Source organism: Gymnogyps californianus, chromosome 16 (genome assembly GCF_018139145.2).
Source record: "Gymnogyps californianus isolate 813 chromosome 16, ASM1813914v2, whole genome shotgun sequence".
Taxonomy (NCBI): Eukaryota; Metazoa; Chordata; class Aves; order Accipitriformes; family Cathartidae; genus Gymnogyps; species Gymnogyps californianus.
In genome coordinates this window covers 6,135,893-6,153,073 of record NC_059486.1, presented here as the reverse complement: position 1 = coordinate 6,153,073, position 17,181 = coordinate 6,135,893, and the positions used below count along the sequence as shown (strand labels likewise).

The following is a 17,181-nucleotide window of genomic DNA, read 5'->3' as shown; positions in this document are numbered from 1 at the left end:
AGGTCCCTTCCAACCCAAACCATTCTATGATTCTATGATTCTGTGTCCCCAGAAGGCGCCTGCAGGGACACATGGCAACCCAAAGCCTGGTGGGGCCAGGCACCCCACTGGCACTGACACAGCTTGGGGAGGGGGATGTGGTGGGGCTGTCCCCCCTTTACTAAGAGGCTGGCAAAGGGGCATCTCCCCCAGAGCTGCACACAGCATGGCTGGGTGCTCCCATCCCCTGTCCCTGGGGTGGCTCCTGGCAGCTCTGATGGGGTGACCGCAGCTGAGCACTGGCGCTCTCAGCAGAGCCATGGCTGTAAGCTGCTCTGTCTGCAGGGCCGCAGGGAAACTTCCCCAGGGCTGTGCTGGGATGGGGACAGGGCATGTGGCACGCAGGGGCCCATGCTGCCGTGGTACAGGGTGCAAGGGACAGACTGGTGTGTGTGCACGACTGGTGGCTACACGGGCACCCCCATCCTGGGGGACACGGGGGTGACTGAGGAAACGGGGACAGAGCCAGGGCTGGCCAGCAAAGGGACAAGGCTAGCTATGGCCCCACCACAAGCCACATGTCCCTGCAAGGGAGCTGGCACTCAGAGGCCAGCGGGCAAGGGACAAGGATGGCACAGCCAGGGCCACGTGCTCGCTGCTGGCATGGGGGCTTAGACCAGGCTGCTGCCCCAGGCTGCTCATCCCCTGGTCTTGGCAGTGCCAGGGGGGTTCATTGGGGTCCCCAGGGGTGAGCAAGACCTGCAAGGAGCCACAGCAATATATGTGTGTGCACGTGCGCGTGCATGTGTGTTCCCATTCCACCCGCCTCCATACTGGTGCCACTGGGGCACTGCTGGCCGGCGCAGAGGGGAGCAGGCGCGTTGGAAGCACACAGAGACAGGGATGCTGAGCCAGCGCTAGTTCAGTGTCGGTGTTTATTCGTGTGACACTCAGGGCGGGGGGACAGGAGCAGGGGACAGGGGGACATGGGGAGAGACATCTGCGGTGGGGGGGGAGCCGCTGCCCCCAGCAGCGGGGAAGAGGGAGGGCGCCGGCAAGGGGCCGGCAAGGGGCTGCCGGGTGCGGGGAGGTCCCAGCAGGGTTAGGAACACTGGGATCTATTCAGGCTCTTATCCACGTTGCCGGCCTCGTGCGTGACCTTGCAGGTGTAGGTCTCGTGGCTCTTCCATTCGGCGGCACTCAGCGTCAGGTAGCTGCTGGCCATGTACTTGCTGTTGGTCTGCCGCTGGGGCTGGCCAGTCTCGATGCCACTGCTGAGGGTACGGCCATCGGCCGTCCAGGCCACCTGCACGGCGCCGGGGTAGAAGTCTCCCAGCAGACACACCAGGGTGGCTTTGCCCTGTGCCGAGAGCTCATCGGAGGATGGTGGGAAGAGGTGGACGGTGGGGGAGACCTTGGGCTGATCTGCGAGGGGAGAGAGAGCGGCGTGGGGTCAGGGGGGAACCTGTGCCCCGCCACAGCCTCCTGCCTGCCTGCCCTGCCTGCCCTGCCTGCCCCAGTTGGCACTGCCCAGAAACTCCACACTTCCCCCACAGCTAAGAGTTTATCATTTATCACTCTAATGTATTTAGGTTTGGGATGCATCTATATATATATATTTTACATATATATATAAATAAATATATGTGTATATATGCGTGTGTGTAATACACATACACATATACATACATCCCATATATACGTGTATATGTTATATATATACTACATGTATATATATGTGCTATACACATATATTACAGATATCTATATATATAGCTAATATACATCATATATATGTATATTATATATTACATAGATAAAATATACAATCTACTACATATATATGTAGTATATATTGTTATACAAATATATGTATAATTATATAACATTTATATAATATACATATTTATGTATATATATTTTTCATAGATAAAATATATTTGTTATATATATATTATATATATTCATATATATATGATATATATATTTGAAACAAAATGTCTGGTTAGTTGCCATAAACCCATTTCTTTCCTTTTGCAAGGCAATTTTTTTAAAAATCAAAATTTCAAAGACAAACCATCTTGTTTTCTGCCCAGTTCTGCTTTCAGACACTTTCAGACTTGTCTCAGAAAAAGTACAATTAAGAATCACCCGAAGGAAGACGGAGAAAAGACGTTTGGTCTTTCCGAGGTGGTTCTGGTGCCTCCCCAAATGTACAATGTCTCTATCTCTATCTCTATTTGAAAACCTGGAGGACTCTGCCATTAAAAACTTTCTGCTGAAGAAATTGGCAAACTACATTTTTCTCAATCTTACGCCCCTAGTAATTTGGTTCAGATTGGGATTTTTGGCCAAATTCTTTTAAAAATTACAAAGACAGACAAACAACTTTCCCGGCAGCATTTTCAACACAATAATCTCCGTTTTTGACACAGCTTACCTGGACAACGGGCTCTTTCAGATACCCCTGAAAACTTTTGGTTAAGATCCTAGGGACGTGCCATTTTAGCACAAAGTCGGACGTGACTTCAGCCTGCTCGCAGCTGAGGACAGGCTGCCATTTCGCAGCGCCCGCACCCTCGGCTGTGGGGCCCCGCAGAGAAGCCCCTACTCCTCACCAAGGGCAACAGACTTAGTCCTCAGGACTAAGAGTTGAGGACTTAGACCTTAGACCTTAGACTAACGACTAATTTCTTTAACAAAGACAAAAATTGACTTTCTTAGAGATCTAAACCTGAGTTTCTGAAATAGGCTCCCTGAGACCTCAGACACATTTCCTGGCCAAATTTTAAGATCTTTCAATTGAGAAAACACCCCCCAATCCTCCATGGCGCGCACCAGAGTCCTCCGAGTCCACAGGGACAAGACACAGCCCGCAACGCTGCGCTTAGTGCCCGTCCCTGAACCGGCGGCAGACCCCAGCCCAGCGCCAAGTCCGAGGAAAAAACCCCAAATCACCGAAAATCGACAAAATGTCACAATTTCGCGGTGGGGAAGGAAAGACCGAGAAGAAGTCGGCGACTCACCTAGGACGGTCAACATGGTCCCGGCCCCGAATACACCACACAGTGATACAGGGCCATGCAAAAACCTCCTGCCTCATGGCAGGAGCAGTCCTGGGCCCTCCATGGATGTGGCAGGATGGAGGTGATGGGATGGAGGTGCCCCGATGGACACAGCAGGATGGAGGTGATGGGATGGAGGTGCCCCGATGGACACAGCAGGATGGATGCACGGTACTGGATGTGCCCCAGTGGATGTGGCAGGGCAGGAGCAGCAGGACAGCCATATGGGGACGACTGTGTGTCCTTGCTGGAGGGGCCACGGGAAAATGGGTGGCCTTGGCCCTGCCATCCCACATGGACCACGTTGGCTGGGCTCTCCAGAGCTGTGGCTGCATCGTTGGCTGGTCCAGGGACCCACTGCTACGCAGAACCGTGTGCCTCGTGCTCGTTACAAGCCCATGTCCCTGCCTGTGGTGTGGGGACATTAATCCCAGGTGAGGAAGGGCTGGTGGAGGCTTTGGGTGCCCCTAAGGTGCAACAGGCAGCACCTTGCCTCGACCTGCGCTGCTGCCATGCAGGTGGCTGTGGGCTGCCCTGGAGGGGCATCAGCCACTGTCCTGCCACCCCTCAGGCCACACCATGGCTGAAGCCGGGGCAAATGGGGACCACCAGTCATCAGACAGTATGTGTGTGGGTAAGCCTCATGAATAAACCATCCAGCTGTCCTTCCCACTGCCCAGAAACACCAGCGCTGGCGTAGGTGCGTGGTTTCATAGGGGACCCCACCTCCCGGCGGCCGTGCCACCCTGCAGCCTGGCCCTCCTCTCTGGGGCAAAACTGGACCCCCAGCACAGCCCACATCCTTACCTGGGCAGGATTTTTGGTGCCTGGCGGGTGGGCGAGCCTTGCGGCAGCTGTGTCGGGCTGCCCTGTGCTGGGGCAGCCCGTGGCAGGGGAGTGGTGCAGCCCCGGCTGCCGTCACACTGCGCCCGCTGCTGTGCCGGAGCTCAGCCCTGTGCTTGGGGGTGGGCGCGGGGCACTGGACCATCCCACCGAGGGTAAATAAGCACTTCCCTTTGTCACACCCGGCATCTCAGCACCGGCAAAGGCACTGGTGCAGGGCCGGCTCTGGTGTGGGGGAGTTCAGAGCCCCCCTGAGCCAATGAAGCCTGCCAGCCATGCCGGAAGATCAGGCTCCGGGATGCTCACTGAAGGAACCTATCGCTGCACCAGTGCGTGATAACCGAAGGCTGAATTCACAGGGGTTTTTATTTCTGCCCTTACAGAGCTCAGCACAGGTCTCAGCGCTTTATGCCCTGCCTGGGTTGGGGGGCCTGGTCCAGAGGTGGAAGGGAGGGCTAGGTGCATCAGCCAGCACTGGGCGCTGCAGTGGAGGAGCCCTGGCTGGCTGCTTTCTCCAACTTAATTTAGCTCCTGCCTTTGCTGCGGGAGATCAAGCCAGTGCCCATGGACCAAACTCAGGGCTAGTGCAGCCCTAGCGCCTGAGATGGCTCCTGCTCTGCTCCCCAGGTGCAACAGCATTTGGGGCAGGAGCCCGGGGAGGGAAGGCAGCAGCCAGCTGGAGACTCCCAAGGACCAGCCGCAGACCATCGCAGGGGAAAATGCACCAACCCAGCGAGCTCAAGACGTGGGAGTGAGCAGTTAAGCTCTCACTGACTGGGGCCATGTTTTGTTGCAGGGTCATGATCATATTTGACCAAGGAGAAAGGACTGGGAGATGCGGATGCAGGGCCAGTGCTAGCTCAGGGTTTATTTGGGTGATGCCCAGGATGAGAGGACGGGGCAGGGCAGATGGGAGGGATTCAGGTAGGGCGAGAAGGAAGCACCCACAGAGATGGCAGAGACTTGCACAGAAGGAGGGGACAGGGATGGGGCAAGTGGTGAAGCACTGTGCTGGGGAATGTGATGCTCCAGGGCCAGGGCTGTCTGATCCCCAGTGGGGTTAGGAGCACTCAGATCTATTCAGGACCTTCTTGATGATGCCGGTCTCATGTGTGACCTTGCAGGTGTAGGTCTTGTGGCTCTTCCAGTCGGCGGCACTCAGCGTCAGGTAGCTTCTGGCCGGTCTTGATGCCACTGGTGAGGGCATGGCTGTCGGCCGTCTACGCCACCCGCACGGTGCCGGGGTAGAAGTCTCCCAGCAGACACACCAGGGTGGCTTTGCTCTGTGCCGAGAGCTCGTCGGAGGATGGCGGGAAGAGGTAGATGGTGGGGGAGACCTTGGGCTGGCCTGCGAGGAGAGCGGCATGGGGAGGCAGATGTGGAAGGAGGAAGGTCTTTATAGTGCGGACACAGCTGTACCCATGGGGTTTTGGTCCTGGCTGGAGTCTCAGTGCAGCTCCTACCACCATCAAAGGAGCTAATAGCTCAAGGTCTCTGTAGTCAGCTTTTTTTTTTTTCATGTTCAGCCTAGCAATCTAAAAACACTGCCCTGGAGGTAAGAGGCCCCAGCTGTCCAGAGGACACGCAGCATGCATGTCTGCAGGATTCCCTGTCACCAGCATCCCACGCCTCAGCCCTGTGCCATGCAGCTGTAGCCAAGGCTCAGCTATGCTCCTTTTTGGAGGCTGAAGAGGCAGCCATCCTCCTGAGTGCCATTGAGACATGAAGATGCAACCTTGTCCTCAGCCAGCAAGCCCAACCCATCGGCTCAGACTTGAAGCCTTCCACTTCAACCCCCTATATATTTCCTCATCATACCATAGAGCATAGCTAGGAGCTTCTCCTTAGGAGAAAGAGAAATGTTAAGAAATTTCTGTTTCATAAACTCCAATATAATCTGGCTGTCTGACAAATATATAGATATACTTTTACCCAGTAACTCTTGCATTCAGACAAGTTGAACAAGACCCACAGGATCAGTAGAGGGTCTGCAGATTTGAAAGGACCAAAAATGATTTGCAAGCAGCAAAGCCCAATTAGCCCATAAAACCTTGTTTCCTCCTGTCAAGGAAAGGCACGTCAATACGTTTCAGTGCAGTTAGACAGACAGAGGACACGCTACTATAACCAAATGGAGCAGATGAAGAAAGAAAAAAAACACACCCCAAACCCCAGGAAGAGCCCATACAGCCCCCGGCACTGGGAAGACCATGTGTGAGCATTAGAGTGACTTACCGGGGATGGTCAGCTGGGTCCCACTGCCAAAGAAATAAGCGCAGTGACACATTGCTGCGCTGAAGCCGAAGCAGCTGCTTATGCCCAGCCGGCGGCCCTGGCGCCCTGTGAGCATGGCGGGGAGGCAGCCGGGCTCCCAGCCACTGACACAGCTTGTGCAGTGCCACTTGCTGGGGATGACGGAGTAGGGATGGTATTTGTGCATCCTCCCCCCGACCCGTCTCTCCCAAGGGATATCCAGCAGCTGTGCTGGATAAGCTGTGCTTATCCGTTGGCCAAAGTCTTGGCTGAAATCACATGTCAATCCCCCTCCAAACACCCCCTGTGTAAAATGCTCGCTGGCTCACAAGTTTTAGTGAAGGTGCCCCCTGAGTTTGGGCCAGTCTGCCTTTGGTGGCCTTATGATCAGTCCCACCCTGTCTCTGGGGAGGGGGTGGCAGCTCACCAGGTCCAGCTTCACCCTATTTGAGCACCACAGCACTCCTCCACAGCACTCCTCCCCGGGCTGGGCCATGCGGGGATGCCAGAGATGTGCCGAGCATGGGCAGCCCTGAGTGGGTGGCATGGCCTGGGCTATGGGCAAGCCGGGGGCCAGAGGGGTGTGAGGAGCATGAACTAAAGGGCAAGTGAGGGCAGCAGGTCCCAGCGCATGTGTGTGCTGAGGGCAAACATGCATTACTGCCAGGGTGAGCGCAGTGGAGGGCAGGCAGCCCATGTGCTGCCGGTCCTGCCCTGGGCACCCTCCTGCCTTTGGGAGCTGAGCTGGACGGTGCCAGAGCGGCCTTCAGCGCCAAGTGGAGCACTTACTTAAACCCATCTCACCTGGTTCTGCTGAGGTGGTGGCTGCTTCCCAAGGCACCGGGGGTGGAAGATGGTGCTGCTCCACCAGCTAAGCCAGCTCCAGAGCAGCAGGGAGGAGCAGCACGGACAGAAGGGCATAGCAGACATATTTTCCTTGCACAGGAGAAAGGGAGACCGCAGAGACCTGCAGGTTTGCTCCAAGCACCCTGCCAGCAGTATCCCCTACCCACCCAGGAACTCAGCTTCCTGCAGAGCTACCCCTGCCCATTCTGCATCCCCTGGGCTGCTGCTCCCGGTAGCACAGTATTAGTCCCTGCCTTAGCCCCTTGGAGCAACACCCCTGGGGTGAGCGCTCCTGGGAGCATCTGCCAAGGGCCAGGGCATGCAAAAGTGGTTGGAGAGGAGGCATCAGAGGCTGTCGGTAAAGAGGAAGAGCTGGGACTAGCAGAGAAAAGCATGCAAGGGATGCGGATGTCTACATACAGCTGCGATAGCCAAGGCAGGGATGAGCCAGGATGGGTTTCAGCTAAGACTGATTAACTTTAAATTCCCCAGGGAAGGCTTGGCTGCTGCTTTGTAAAGTATTTTCCCAGCATGGTGCCAATCTCACAGGGCACAGCATGCTCAGTTCAGAGCAAACAAGGTCTTGGAGTGCTGAATTTCAATAGCACCAACTTAAATTGAACTCGAAAATATTCAAATGCTGTGGTTTGTGCAAGTGGTTATAGAAAGAGGCAGAGTCAGTGAACCTCCTGAGTCACTAGAAAATAACTGATGCTTCAAAGATTTTGTGGTTCGAGGCACTTTCTGTTCCAGAGGTTTGGTTTGCCTCGGTAGGCTTGTGCATTGGTGCAAAGGCTAAAACCAGCCAAAAAAAATCACTGAAATTGTCTATGCAAAGCATTTAGCTGAAGCCGATGCCATCTATTGTGGATGACCCGTTTCTGAACATTTCTCAGACTTCCATGGGGTTTCCATCCCATTTTAGGGGAGGACAATAAGGGGGACAATGTTCAGCTCGAAAGTCCAGCTCTTCTGCTTGGAGGGAGGCATGGAGAAGGACTGATGATGTGCTGGACGTACCAGGGGTGCTGGCCCTTCAGCACCTGCCTGGCACATGGCCTCGGCAGGAGCGGGGGCAGGTGAGGGGGTGCTAGTCATGGGGGGGGCACTGGGGAGGCTACACACAACTGCTGTGTCCCAGCTGCCAGGGCTGAGCAACAGAGGCCATGCCAGGCACTATTAGCTGCTGCCACGTGGCTTGCCCGGACATGCCTGGAAGCAAACGATAAGGGAAAGTGTAGGATGTGCTGAGCAGCCTTGCAGGATAAACCATCCTGAAACTGCCATGGCATGGCTGGTGCGAACATCTACCACCAGAAACCACATCCTTTATGGGCTAAAATCAGCACTGGCTGGGGGGAGCAGGTGCCCAGTGCCCTGGGGCTCCTGGCGCAGCTGGCTGGGAGGAGGGCAGGGAGGCACCCGGCAGGGCCCTGGGTGCCAGCCTGGGAGTGCAGGGGAACTCAGCCCTGCAGCACGGGGCAGGGCCAGGGCTACTGGGGGTCATCCCCTCTTCATATGACTGGGGATGGGCACAGACCTCAGACTCTAAGGGACAGCTGAACCGGGACACCAGACAGAGCCATCTGCAGCACAGGGCAGGGCCATGGTGGGGACCTGCCCAACCACCGAACGAGCACAGCAGAGACTCCTAACTGGTGCCTGCGATGGCAGGAGGTTTTTGTATCGCTTCCCTATTGCTCCGTGTCACTGTGGGATCAGTACTGCTGCTGCTGTCGTAGCCACCACAGTAATAGACAGCCTCATCCTCAGCTTGGACTCCAGTGATGGTTAACGTGGCTGTGGAGCCGGAGTAGGATCCGGAGAATCGCGAAGGGATGCCTGAGGGTCTGTCATTGCTATCGTAGATCACAGTGACAGGGGCACTGCCAGGAACCTTCTGCTGGTACCAGCCAACATTGCTGCTGCTGTAAACACCGGAGCAGGTGATCTGGACAGTTTGTCCCGGGTTCGCTGATACCGAGGGCGGCTGAGTCAGCGCTGCCTGGACCAGGGAACCTGGAGAGGGAGAGGAGAGAGGGGAGAAGATGGGGGTCAGCCAGTGCCCCACGAGCACAGCCCTCCCCGGGCAGCGGAACGGGGCCCCTGTCCCCAAAGGCCCCGGCCGGGCGCAGCGAGTCTGGCCATGGCACCTGAGCTGTGGGCGAGCACCGCGAGGAGGAGAGGGGCCCAGGCCATGGCGCGATCCCACCAGCTCCGCGTCCCCACGACGATGGGGCTCTTTGATGGACCTCGACTCCCTTTTAAGCCCCCACCCGCCCGGGGCACGGCCCCTCCATGCAAATCTGACCCCGCGCTCATGGCAGGATCCTGCCCGCGCCTCTCTCCCCACCTCCCTCCCCGCTCCCCGCCCAGCCCCACCGCCCCAGATGCAGCAGGGCTTGTCCAAGGGCACAGAGCGGAGACACGTCCCACCTCAGAGCCCCAAACCCACCAGCACAAACACTGGGTCCCCAGCCTTGGCCGAGAGGCTGCAAGGCCAAAGGGCACGGTAGAGCCGGGCTGCTGGGGGCAAGGGGGGCAGGTGGCACTCGCAGCTCCCAGTGATGGGGCTGGGACGACGCCAATCCCCAGCACTCCCCACCCCACTTGCAGCATCTTGCCCTCCTATGGCTGTCCCAGGTCCCTAAGGTACCCTCTTGCTGTGCTGCTTTTCTGCCCTGGCTCTTCCCCTGCCAGCCCAGGCCCACCGCTCCAGACCTTTGTGCTTCCCAGGCATCCACTCCCCAGCACAACGGGAGCCGTCCGGCACTGAGTCCCAGGGCTCCAGCAGTGCCTCCCCACGAGCTGCTCATGAGCCCAATGGGCCAGCACTGGGCAAACGCAGCCAGAGCTGGGGCAGCCCAGGGGCTCTGCTTGCAGCCGTCGGGGCAGACCCCAGCCAGGCCTGCTCTGACCCAGGGCACAGGGATCGCACCTGCCTTCGGCAGCCTCATGCCCAGCCCAAGAGTGGCTGCACTCGTGGGAAATGCCCACACCCCTACGACCTGTCCCCGATGCTAGCAGCCCCAGGGAGCCCGGGGCACAGAGAGCTGACGGGCACAGGAAGGGCAGGGCTGCAGGGGACTGTCTGCCTGCGGGCAGCACGGAGGGGAAATGCTGGAGCAGAGCACGTGCCCCACGGCAGGAGCCGCCTCACAGGCACATTTGCTGCTCCAACACCGTGTCCAAGCAGCAATAGCAGTAGCAGCAGCAGCAGGCGGCACCCGAGGGGCCCTGGAGCAACAGTGGGTTTGTGTCTCACTTCCCCAGTGCTGGGAGTCACCATGACCCTGATCAGCACTGGTGTCCCAGCCAGCACAGTAAGAGACAGCCTGTGCCTCAGCTTGGATCCCAGCAATGGGCAATGTGGCCATGGAGAGTGGCACGTTCCCAAGTGATGTACAAACCCTCCCCAAATGACCGGGGATGGCACAGACCTGGGGCTCTAAGGGACGGCAGAGCCAGGCCACCAGGCACAGCCACCTGCAGCACAGGGCAGGGCCATGGTGGGGACCAGGCCCACCATCAAACGAGCACAGCAGAGACTCCTAACTGGTGCCTGCGATGGCGGGAGGTTTTTGTATCACTTCCCCATTGCTCCGTGTCACTGTGGGATCAGTACTGCTGCTGTCGTAGCCACCACAGAAATAGACAGCCTCGTCCTCGGCTTGGACTCCAGTGATGGTTAATGTGCCAGTGGAGCCGGACTTGGACCCGGAGAATCGTGAAGGGATGCCCGAGGGTCTCTTGTCGTTGTTGTAGATCACAGTGACAGGGGCACTGCCAGGAACCTTCTGCTGGTACCAGCCAACACCATAGCTGCTTCCGGAGCAGGTGATCTGGACGGTTTGTCCCGGGTTCGCTGACACCGAGGCCGGCTGAGTCACCGCTGCCTGGACCAGGGAACCTGGAGACGGAGAGGAGAGAGGGGAGAAGATGGGGGTCAGCCAGTGCCCCACGACCACAGCCCTCCCCGGGCAGCGGACGGGGCCCCTGTCCCCAAAGGCCCCGGCCGGGCGCAGCGAGTCTGGCCATGGCACCTGAGCTGTGGGCGAGCACCGCGAGGAGGAGAGGGGCCCAGGCCATGGCGCGATCCCACCAGCTCCGCGTCCCCACGACGATGGGGCTCTTTGATGGACCCCGACTCCCTTTTAAGCCCCCACCCGCCCGGGGCACGGCCCCTCCATGCAAATCTGACCCCGCGCTCATGGCAGGATCCTGCCCGCGCCTCTCTCCCCACCTCCCTCCCCGCTCCCCGCCCAGCCCACCGCCCCAGATGCAGCAGGGCTTGTCCAAGGGCACAGAGCGGAGACACGTCCCACCTCAGAGCCCCAAACCCACCAGCACAAACACCGGGTCCCCAGCCTTGGCCGAGAGGCTGCAAGGCCAAAGGGCACGGTAGAGCCGGGCTGCTGGGGGCAAGGGGGCCGGGGGGCAGGCAGCACCCGCAGCTCCAACATCCCCCCACAGGTTGTGGGGAGCAGATGAGCTGGTGCCTGTGCCGGGGATGGAAGGACAAGCCCTTGCCCAGGCTATTGCCACTGGGGTGGATTTTTGGGGTCCACCTGGGTCCAACTAGGCTCTCCCATGGGGAAAGGGCTGGGAAAAGGCAGGAGCAAAGCCCCCGTTTCCATCCCTCCGAGCTCCTCAGCTGAATGTTGTCTGTGACCGATGAGCACCTGGGACCCTGACCTGGAGCAGAGGAAGGGAGTGGGGCCAGGAGCGGGGCTCGTCAGGGAGCACAGAGTAGGCCTCACCACTGAGGACCGCAGGGCGCTTGGTGCAGCCCTGCACGTGCCCTCCTGGCCCCAGCCCAGGGCGCGTGGCCCCCCCGCCCCACACCACGGTCCCGGGCACAGAGCTGGGGACAAGGCCACCTGGGACCCGGCTGCCCACACAGCAGCTCCCGACACCACAAAAGCAGCCCCCATGGGGCCAGCACCCCTGCCCGCAGCCTGGCCCTATCTCACACCCTCATCCCCAGCCCTTGTCCCCTGCCCCGTCACACTTGTGGGGACGCAGAAAATGTCACTGTTGAAAACAAGCGGCACCCCATGACATGGAGGAGCCAGCGCCTTTGTCCCCAGCGGTAGCCCCAGTCCTGGCATCCGCAGCAGGACGGGGATGGGGTCAGGGTGCTGGGCAGCCCTGTGCTGTCGTGGGGCCGTGGTGGGACATTGCCCAGGGCCAGGACTTTCCCAGGGGGCCAGAGGTGCTGGGGGGCTCCTGCAAGGACTGAGCATGAGCCCAACGGGCTGGCACGGGGCAAACACAGCCACCGCTGCAGTAGCCTGTGGGCTCCTCTTGCGGCATGACAGAGCAGCCCCAGGCCAGCCCTGCTCTGCCCCGGTAGCCTCACGCACGGCCCTGGAGCTGCTGCACCCACGGGAAATATCCCTTCCCTGGGCTAGAAGGCAAAGCTTTGGTCCAGCTCCCCGGCCCATGGCACGTCCCCACTCCTTGGTGCTGGGGCCACAGTTTCAGCAGGACTGAATCCCCCTGGGGTGATGCCCCGGGGGCTCCTGGCGCAGCCGGGCTGGGAGGAGGGCAGGGAGGCACCCGGCAGGGCCCTGGGTGCCAGCCTGGGAGCGCAGGGGAACCTGGCCCTGCCGCGTGGGGCAGGGCCAGGGCTGCTGGGGGTCATCCCAGCATTTCTTTACCAAGAGGGTGGTCAAACACTGGACAGGCTTCCTAGAGAGCTGGTCGATGCCCCAAGCCTGTTGGTGTTACAGAGGCATTTGGACAATGCCCTTAGTAACAGCCTTTCACTTTTGGTCAGCCCTGAAGTGGTCAGGCAGTTGAACTAGATTATTCCTGTAGGTCCCTTCCAACTGAAATGTTCTATTGTATTGTAACCTATCCTATCCCCTCTCCTCCCCAAATGACAGGATGGCACAGACCTGGGGCTCTAAGGGATAGACAAGCTGGGACACCAGGCACAGCCACCTGCAGCACAGGGCAGCAAGAGCAGGGCCATGGCAGGGACCTGCCTCACCATCAAACGGGGACAGCAGAGACTCCTAACTGGTGCCTGCGATGGCGGGAGGTTTTTGTATCACTTCCCCATTGCTCCGTGTCACTGTGGCACTAGTATAGCTGCTGCTGTCGGAGCCACCACAGTAATAGACAGCCTCGTCCTCGGCTTGGACCCCAGTGATGGTTAACGTGGCTGTGGAGCCGGACGAGGATCCGGAGAATCGCGAAGGGATGTCCGAGGGTCTCTTGTTGCTGTTGTAGATCACAGTGACAGGGGCAGTGCCAGGAACCTTCTGCTGGTACCAGCCAACATAGCTGCTGCTGTAAAGCCCGGAGCAGGTGATCTGGACGGTTTGTCCCAGCTTCGCTGACACCGAGGCCGGCTGAGTCACCGCTGCCTGGACCAGGGAACCTGGAGACGGAGAGGAGAGAGGGGAGAAGATGGGGGTCAGCCAGTGCCCCACGACCACAGCCCTCCCCGGGCAGTGGGACGGGGCCCCTGTCCCCAAAGGCCCCGGCCGGGCGCAGCGAGTCTGGCCATGGCACCTGAGCTGTGGGTGAGCACCGCGAGGAGGAGAGGGGCCCAGGCCATGGCGCGATCCCACCAGCTCCGCGTCCCCACGACGATGGGGCTCTTTGATGGACCCCGACTCCCTTTTAAGCCCCCACCCGCCCGGGGCACGGCCCCTCCATGCAAATCTGACCCCGCGCTCATGGCAGGATCCTGCCCGCGCCTCTCTCCCCACCTCCCTCCCCGCTCCCCGCCCAGCCCCACCGCCCCAGATGCAGCAGGGCTTGTCCAAGGGCACAGAGCGGAGACACGTCCCACCTCAGAGCCCCAAACCCACCAGCACAAACACCGGGTCCCCAGCCTTGGCCGAGAGGCTGCAAGGCCAAAGGGCACGGTAGAGCCGGGCTGCTGGGGGCAAGGGGGCCGGGGGGGCAGGCAGCACCCGCAGCTCCAACATCCCCCCCACAGGTTGTGGGGAGCAGACGAGCTGGTGCCTGTGCCGGGGATGGAAGGACAAGCCCTTGCCCAGGCTATTGCCACTGGGGTGGATTTTTGGGGTCCACCTGGGTCCAACTAGGCTCTCCCATGGGGAAAGGGCTGGGAAAAGGCAGGAGCAAAGCCCCCGTTTCCATCCCTCCGAGCTCCTCAGCTGAATGTTGTCTGTGACCGATGAGCACCTGGGACCCTGACCTGGAGCAGAGGAAGGGAGTGGGGCCAGGAGCGGGGCTCGTCAGGGAGCACAGAGTAGGCCTCACCGCTGAGGACCGCAGGGCGCTTGGTGCAGCCCTGCACGTGCCCTCCTGGCCCCAGCCCAGGGCGCGTGGCCCCCCGCCCCACACCACGGTCCCGGGCACAGAGCTGGGGGACAAGGCCACCTGGGACCCGGCTGCCCACACAGCAGCTCCCGACACCACAAAAGCAGCCCCCATGGGGCCAGCACCCCTGCCCGCAGCCTGGCCCTATCTCACACCCTCATCCCCAGCCCTTGTCCCCTGCCCCGTCACACTTGTGGGGATGCAGAAAATGTCACTGTTGAAAACAAGCGGCACCCCATGACATGGAGGAGCCGGCGCCTTTGTCCCCAGCGGTAGCCCCAGTCCCGGCATCCGCAGCAGGACGGGGATGGGGTCAGGGTGCTGGGCAGCCCTGTGCTGTCGTGGGGCCGTGGTGGGACATTGCCCAGGGCCAGGGCTTTCCCAGGGGGCCAGAGGTGCTGGGGGGCTCCTGCAAGGACTGAGCATGAGCCCAACGGGCTGGCACGGGGCAAACACAGCCACCGCTGCAGTAGCCTGTGGGCTCCTCTTGCGGCACGACAGAGCAGCCCCAGGCCAGCCCTGCTCTGCCCCGGTAGCCTCACGCACGGCCCTGGAGCTGCTGCACCCACGGGAAATATCCCTTCCCTGGGCTAGAAGGCAAAGCTTTGGTCCAGCTCCCCGGCCCATGGCACGTCCCCACTCCTTGGTGCTGGGGCCACAGTTTCAGCAGGACTGAATCCCCCTGGGGTGATGCCCCGGGGGCTCCTGGCGCAGCCGGGCTGGGAGGAGGGCAGGGAGGCACCCGGCAGGGCCCTGGGTGCCAGCCTGGGAGCGCAGGGGAACCTGGCCCTGCCGCGCGGGGCAGGGCCAGGGCTGCTGGGGGTCATCCCAGCATTTCTTTACCAAGAGGGTGGTCAAACACTGGACAGGCTTCCTAGAGAGCTGGTCGATGCCCCGAGCCTGTTGGTGTTACAGAGGCATTTGGACAATGCCCTTAGTAACAGGCTTTCACTTTTGGTCAGCCCTGAAGTGGTCAGGCAGTTGAACTAGATGATCCATTGTAGGTCCCTTCCAATGGAAATATCCTATCCTATGCTATCCCATCATTTCCTATCCCCTCTTCTCCCCAAATGGCAGATGGGCACAGACATGGGGCTTTAAGGGATGGCTGAGTTAGGACACCAGGCACAGCCACCTGCAGCACAGGGCAGGGCCATGGCAGGGACCTGCCCCACCATCAAACGAGCACAGCAGAGACTCCTAACTGGCTCCCTGTGATGGTGGGAGGTTTTTGTATCACTTCCCTGTTACTCCATGTCACCATTATAGCTGCTGTCTACGCCACCACAGAAATAGACAGCCTCGTCCTCGGCTTGGACCCCAGTGATGGTTAACGTGGCTGTGGAGCCGGACGAGGATCTGGAGAATCGCGAAGGGATGTCCGAGGGTCTCTTGTTGCTGTTGTAGATCACAGTGACAGGGGCAGTGCCAGGTACCTTCTGCTGGAACCAGCCAACATAGTTGCTGCTGCTGTAAAGCCCGGAGCAGGTGATCTGGACGGTTTGTCCCAGCTTCGCTGACACCGAGGCCGGCTGAGTCAGCGCTGCCTGGACCAGGGAACCTGGAGAGGGAGAAGAGAGAGGGGAGAAGATGGGGGTCAGCCAGTGCCCCACGAGCACAGCCCTCCCCGGGCAGCGGGATGAGGACATGGCCCCTGTTCCATAAGGTCCCAATGCCACACAAGGACCCAGAGCAACACGCACAGAGCCGAAGGCCAGAGCCCTGGGGCCTTGTGAGGAGAGCTGGCAGAAGCAGGGATAGGGAGTGCCAGAGTTGGAGAAGGGCCCCGGTCAGGGTATGGGCACATGATGGGGGAGCAGAGCCCTGCCCAGGTCAGAACATCCCAGCACAGAGGCAACTCCAGCAGCAAGAGAAGCATGGGCCTGCCAGGAGCAAGAGGCACCAAGACTGGGGACAAGGCAATGCCATGCCTTCTGTAGGGAAAGACATGAAGCGCCCCTGGCCCCAGAGTCACCTCATGCATGGCATAGTGCAGTCAGGAGAACATTCACAGTCACATCCTTGGAAAGGGACATGAAGCTGCCCGAGCCCACAGCCCTGCTCAGCCATGAGCGAGAAGGGCAGAAAACCTCCATTTTTAACTCCTCTGTAGCTCACTTCCACATCTCTCTGTGTCACTACAACAGCATCACTGCTGCTGTCCCTGCTACTAGAGTAATAGACAGCCTTGTCCTCAGCTTGGACCCCAGTGATGGTTAACGTGCCTGTGAAGCCAGACTGGGATCCGGAGAATTGCGAAGGGATGTCTGAGGGTCTGTTGCTGCTCTCATAGACGACAGTGACAGGGGCACTGCCAGGTTTCAGCTGGTACAAACCAACATAATCAGAGCTGCTGCTGCTAAGCCCGGAGCAGGTGATCTGGAAAGTTTGTCCCGTGTTTGCTGACACCGAGGGCGGCTGAGTCAGCGCTGCCTGGACCAGGGAACCTGGAGAGGGAGAAGAGAGAGGGGAGAAGACGGGGGTCAGCGAGTGCCCCACGAGCACAGCCCTCCCTGGGCAGCGGGACAGGGAATGCCACAGTCAGAGGAGAATAGACCCAGACACGGTCACAGGCAAATTTGGGGAGCAGAGCCCAGCCCAACGCATCCCAGCACAGAGGCAGCTCTGGCAGCAGCGGGAGGACACGGTCATCGGTAGCAAGAGGCAGTGGGGTGGCAGACAATGCCACACTGTGAACTTTGTAGGGACCAGGACAATGGTTCCCACCCACAAAGTCACCTCCAGTGCTCTGGGACACGAAAGGGAAGACATTCACAGCCATGGTCATGCAGAGGGGACAGGAACCTGCCTCAGCCCCCGAGCCACAACTCTGCTTGGCCAGGAGGGAGAAGGGCAGAAAACCTTCCCCTGATTTTGGAGTCTGTGTCTC

General features: G+C 59.5%; 1 protein-coding gene and 2 gene segments (V, D, J or C); all 3 read right to left on the bottom strand.

Annotated features, from left to right (window-relative positions):
- Window positions 1-896: 896 nt before the first annotated feature.
- Window positions 897-11,083, bottom strand: LOC127022987 (immunoglobulin lambda-1 light chain-like). Its single transcript, XM_050906876.1, has 4 exons — window positions 11,030-11,083; window positions 10,612-10,896; window positions 3,006-3,047; window positions 897-1,404 (listed from the first exon to the last, which is right to left on the bottom strand). The coding sequence occupies exons 1-4, from the start codon at window positions 11,073-11,075 to the stop codon at window positions 1,082-1,084; spliced, it is 696 nt and encodes a 231-aa protein (XP_050762833.1). The 5' UTR covers window positions 11,076-11,083; the 3' UTR covers window positions 897-1,081.
- Window positions 11,084-13,009: 1,926 nt separating this feature from the next.
- Window positions 13,010-13,557, bottom strand: LOC127023001 (Ig lambda chain V-1 region-like). The segment is given in 2 exon segments: window positions 13,010-13,377; window positions 13,512-13,557. Coding segments are annotated over 2 exon segments (414 nt in total).
- A 1,981-nt stretch (window positions 13,558-15,538) lies between these two features.
- LOC127022999 (Ig kappa chain V-V region L6-like) lies at window positions 15,539-17,073 on the bottom strand. The segment is given in 3 exon segments: window positions 15,539-15,852; window positions 16,517-16,738; window positions 17,019-17,073. Coding segments are annotated over 3 exon segments (591 nt in total).
- Window positions 17,074-17,181: the final 108 nt, after the last annotated feature.